This window comes from Buceros rhinoceros, unplaced genomic scaffold (genome assembly GCF_000710305.1).
Source record: "Buceros rhinoceros silvestris isolate BGI_N320 unplaced genomic scaffold, ASM71030v1 scaffold12137, whole genome shotgun sequence".
NCBI lineage: Eukaryota > Metazoa > Chordata > Aves > Bucerotiformes > Bucerotidae > Buceros > Buceros rhinoceros.
The window spans coordinates 41,400-46,686 of record NW_010422845.1 but is presented as its reverse complement, the minus strand read 5'-3'; the positions used below and the strand labels follow the sequence as shown (position 1 = coordinate 46,686).

The 5,287-nt window shown below is 38.2% G+C and overlaps 1 protein-coding gene across 1 annotated transcript in view; it reads right to left on the bottom strand.

Moving 5' to 3' along the window:
• Positions 1 to 4,802, bottom strand: part of TAB2 (TGF-beta activated kinase 1/MAP3K7 binding protein 2) — a 19,405-nt gene extending 14,603 nt beyond the window's left edge. Inside the window, exon 1 of the mRNA XM_010140197.1 lies at positions 4,701 to 4,802. Coding sequence (XP_010138499.1) covers positions 4,701 to 4,802 — 102 coding nt within the window. The remainder of the gene's footprint in view (positions 1 to 4,700) is intronic.
• Positions 4,803 to 5,287: the final 485 nt, after the last annotated feature.

Sequence of the window (5,287 nt, the reverse complement as noted above, 5' to 3'; positions counted from 1 at the left end):
CTGAAAATGGAAAGTGAATCTTATGCAGAGAAGAAACATGCTGACCCAAGGTGCTGTACATGACTTCAGAAGAAATGCAAAAATTGAGTTTATGCAAAAGAATAATCCTGCTGTATTTGTAAGATGAAACTATTAATGGAAAACCCAGGGGACATTTGTATTTTCGTTTTAAACCACTACTTTCAAAGCTTTTAAATACTTACATTTGTACAAAGTTATTTTATAAAACATGTAATAGGATGACTTAGAACAAAAAACCCACAAGCTAATTTGCTTTAAGAACATTGCAGATGCAAACTGCTAATCCCTCTTCTCTTTTTCCACTTTTAGTAATACTGAACTCAGATCTTCCCAGTTCTATATCCTACATAAGGATTTTTGGAAGAGACTGAACTCTGGCATAATTTCCTAATACTGTGCTCCGTTTATACAATTTTTCTGTAGAACTCCCCCCCAACCCACAAGAAATAAAGGTTAATACTTTCAGCCAGAAGAGCACCTGTTGAGGCCCAGATGTTATTAAAACTAAATAGGTGTCAAATTCATCCAGCACACAGAAATACTTAGTAGAAAGGATGTATATGATCAAGGAAAAACAATAGCATATGCCAAGTAGTAACATTATCAGTTAGTTAAAGAATAACACAAGCAAGCTAAAATGATTCATGCTACATGCTTCGAACCAAGTTATTTTTGTTAAACTAGTAGACAGTAGTTTTGATCCTTCAATTAGGATGAGAGGTCTTAGAGAGTGTTGTGCAAACATAGAAAGACTGTCTCTACTTTCCAAATTTAAAAAACAAAAAGAAAAAAAAGGAGTGATGAAACAGAAGTGGGAGAGGGATGACAAGGCTAAACGCCACCCATGACACCAAAACTATGCAGTTCTGAACTCTTAAAAAAAAAATTCCACAAAAAAACCCCTGCCACAAAACCTTTTAAAATAGCAGGATCTCCTAAAGGCGATGTAACTAGCCAGCTGTATGTAAGTATTGTTGCAGAGGAGTCTTGAGAGATATGAAAATGGGACAAATTGATGGTATGCATATCGGTTCTAGCTTGGAACAAGCACTGGAGGGTAATAAAGTGAAGTTAGTAGTGAAGAAAGGAATCACACGCAGACAGAACAGTGGGTAAGAAAAGATAAAAACAATAGCCTTGTGTTTGTTGCAAAGGAGAAAAGAGAGCCAGAAAAAGGGAAAAAGAGAGGATGCCATATGAAAACAAGCTAGAAAGATCTTAAAGGCAGAGTCTGCATGAACTTCGGTGAATTAAGATTAACAACAGAAAGGCCAAAATTACCAAACCAAAAAGGAACAGGCCAAGCTTGCAAGGCCCTTACATTCAGCTTGAATGCATTTCTTTGGACAATTTTTTTTTCTTTTTTAAGACTGCATCCAATCAATTCCAAAATTTCAGTGACGTCAATGAGCAAATTGGAGAACTCAAAGGGGAAACAGGGGCACATGGAACCCCTGGCATCTTCTGGCTGGCAGAGGCAGAGTTTCAACCGCTTCTAGCTCTTTATAGATCAGAGAACCGGTTGATGGCAGAACTGAGCATATTCCAGCAAAACAATACCCCTCATCTTAGCTCTGCCCATGTCCCAATTGAGTTTAAAATGTTGGCACCCTGAAAGAGAAAGAAAAAAAAAGAAAGAATAAGAATGTTGGAGGGAAACGAGGAAGCAAGGAGAGGACGTAGACTTGAGGAGCAAGTAGTTATAGAATGCTCCGGACACAAAAAAGAACAAAAGGGGAGAATGTCCACACACTAAGGACGCTGCAGCGACTCCTTCAAATGAGGAGAACGGGAGAGCTGAATGCAGGAGGCTTGTTGGGAAAAACGGAGGGATGCAGAACCTTCAAGGAACATTCAGTGCTGTCAGCCCAAGAAAGCAGTAAAGCTTCTTACTCCCTAGATTACACAGGTTTAAACTTAATTCTATTAGATTTCTTGCGGTCCTCTGTTTTTAGCATACTAGATATTGTTTAGATATTTCAACAGTGGGTTATTCACCTCAAGACATATGGATGCAGCATTTATCCTTAAATTTTTCATTATAAGCATGTAATGCTATAAACTTTCCTTTAAAAACAAGCTAAAAATGTTTGTCTAAAAGAGAAGAGGACTGAAGTATCTGTATAGTTTTCTTGCACAATTCACTGCAACCTGAAGAAACTTTTCTTGTTATAAAAGCCTCCTGTTGCGTAGCTTCTTGTGTATCTTACACTTCCTGGTTTAAAAAACAACTTCACCCTTACATATGATTCTTGGACAGCAGGTACCGTGGGGGCAAGGCAAATGCACCATTTCTTATACCTGATAACATCCTTAAGTGCTTATCTCTGACCTAAACCACAGCTAGTATTTATCTGAAATTCCTTCCTGTGCTCAGCTACAAGGTGGCAAAACTCAGGTTTTAGACACTGGTCCAGCAGTATTGCAAACACGTGCAAAAGCATACTCTTAAATGCTGCTTTCCTATCTTAGCCACCAGTCCAAGTACACAATTTTTTGGTTTAAAGAGGTCATATTAGGCTTCTTTAACAAAGAAAACCAAGAAACCAACCCCCAAAACAACCCCCACCCCCATTTGAGACAATTAGCATAGCTAGAAGCTGGCTGATTAAGAGAAGTCAGAGCTTATGAAACTTCAAAAAAACCACCAAAATTTCAGGATTTTGTTGGTGAGTTTTAGAAGCTCTCGGTTAACAACAGAAAAAGTAGCTTTCTAGTGACAAACTGGTGTAATAACATTTTACATATGGAACTTCTATTATACTACAGAATTTTTGAAAAGTCCTCTTATGAAACCAGACCTAAACCACTCCCTCAAAATCTAAACTCTTCTCCCATATCTCTGTCAAAGTATGGGATGTACAGTATCTTCTTTTCATAGTTATAAGGCTCCTTTTTAGAAAAAAGTAACCTGCTGTATTCAGTGTTATGAAGACTGCCAAGTTTCTCAAGAGCCAAGAACTACTTTTAAATTTATCAAGAATTACATTCAAAAGGTGATTACTGATACATTCACTTTGCCAAGTCCACTGACTTTGCTCAACAAGCAGTTCTCATGTTTGAAGAGCAAAACTGTATTTGTAACATAAGAATTAGATTAGGCTTCCTGAGAACAAATATAAAAATGGCAGTGTGCAATCCTCAGAACAAATACGGGCAATTTATAGTCTGGTTCAACTTCCACTTCAGCTAAGTATTTAGAGAAAGGGTTGGGAAAGCTTGAAACCTCAGAAGCCCTTCGCAAAATTTTGCCCTCTTGCAAATCAGAAACAATTCTCTCAAAGAACTGCACTTTTCACAGCTTCATATACTCGTAGGTATGGAGAATCATAATAAAGTCTTGAAAATACAAACGTGAAATTGGCACAGTCACACTTCCACTCCCAATACATACAAACACTGTGTTTGGAAGCATTTGTGTGTGACTAGATATACAGATGTAAGTATAAACATGTATGTACTTTATAAATAAAAATACATACAAAAAGCAAGACAAACAGTTATGTTATAAAGAATATAGAGTCATAACCACAGATATCCTAGCCAGAGTCCAGATCTGGACAGGTAGCTCTTGGGAACTCCTGACCCATATTTTTTCTAATTAAGTTATGTATACTGATGATCAGTATAAATATTCAGACAATCCTCTTATTATCTAGAGTACTCAAAGGCTGAATACCTTAAATAATGAAAAAAAAAAATCCAATCAGTATGGATGCTTTGGGATCACTGGAAAATGCAAAGCAAACATGTTTAAGCAACACAGTTAAGTAAGTCTATCAGCATTTATTAACTCTAGGTATTCAGGTGTCCATATGTAGCGCTTTGGGTAGGCATATTGATTTATCTGCTGAAGTAACCGACATGATGTTATGGAGCAGAAGTTGCTACAAAATAAAGTATCCTGATAGTGGCAGTATAGAAAACAGTTAGAGGTAGAATCTGATGATATAGCAGCCCATAGTCTTAGCACAAACTGCAGTATCAGACAAAAATTCTTTGTAACTTCCAAGCCCAAGGGAAATCCATAGATTAGCAGCATGGACTCCAAAGCTACAACTAAACAAGTGAAACTCACCTGGCAGCCAAACCCTTCAGAAGCACTGGGAAGAAGCACACCAGTGCATCACACCCACTCAGATCTAACACAGTGGATGCTGTGCTACAACCACCTAGTCCTGCCTGATTCAGGCTGACTCAGACAGAGAGCCTGGGTGTGCCCATACTACACTCCTAGGCTCCCTGCTGCAGGAGGTATGTAGGGTCACCAGCACTGGCTCTGCAGGCCAAGGGAGCTGGAAGCAGAATGCAAAAGGGGAAAAAAAAAAAAAAGGCAGCTAAACTTTTGCAGCACTGTCTTATATTGCCCTTGCTGGACTCATGTTGGCTTTGCATCCCTCCCATTGCCACAGTTAGTTTTGGCTCTTGAGATGACCAAAAGGCAGGAACATACTGATTGGTGAGACTGTACTCTCCGTGCACACACTGATTTACAGGCTGGTTTACCTTGGGTCACCCCTGATTAGACATGGAAAAAAAGAGAGGCCAATTTAACAATTAATTTGTCTCACTCAAAAAGAAAAATAGAAAAAAATCCACTTTCAAAGGTAACACCCCCATACATCACGCTTAAAATAATCAACACTGCTTACTCATACAGTCAATAACAGAACACTGACCTGTAACATGCATCTGGATACAACACCTTCAGGTACCTCAGGAAACTTCTGTCGCAGGTCATGTAAAACCTGAATATCAATTTGCTGGCTTCCTTGGGCCATTCGTATATTGCCTGGTCAGGATTGTTTTTCAGCAGGCAGTTTTAGGCCTTAGTAAAAGGAGTACTCATCTCTTCTGTCCCAGCATTTTCTGGAAGAGGAAAAAAGCCTTAAGACACAAAGCAGGCACTTTTGATGTAACAAAAAACAACTAATAACAACCCCAAAACCTGCATGCAACCCCTCTTTCCAATTATGAAATATAAATCTGTATTTTATGTCAATCTTTTCCCCCATGACATCTCTGGCTAAATAACTCTCCTTCACACACACATAACCTTGAAAACTGCCTATTTATAGACATCTCCTGATCAGTTTCCTTCTATCTTGGTTTTTATATTGACACTGTAAGATATTAAGAATAAAAGAATATTCGTTTATCAAAGCATTAAAATCCACGATTTTAAGAACAGCATTTCTGCTTATTTCAAACGCAAGTAAACACCTCAAAGTCCACATCAAAAATAGGAAGGCAGTTCATTTAGCTT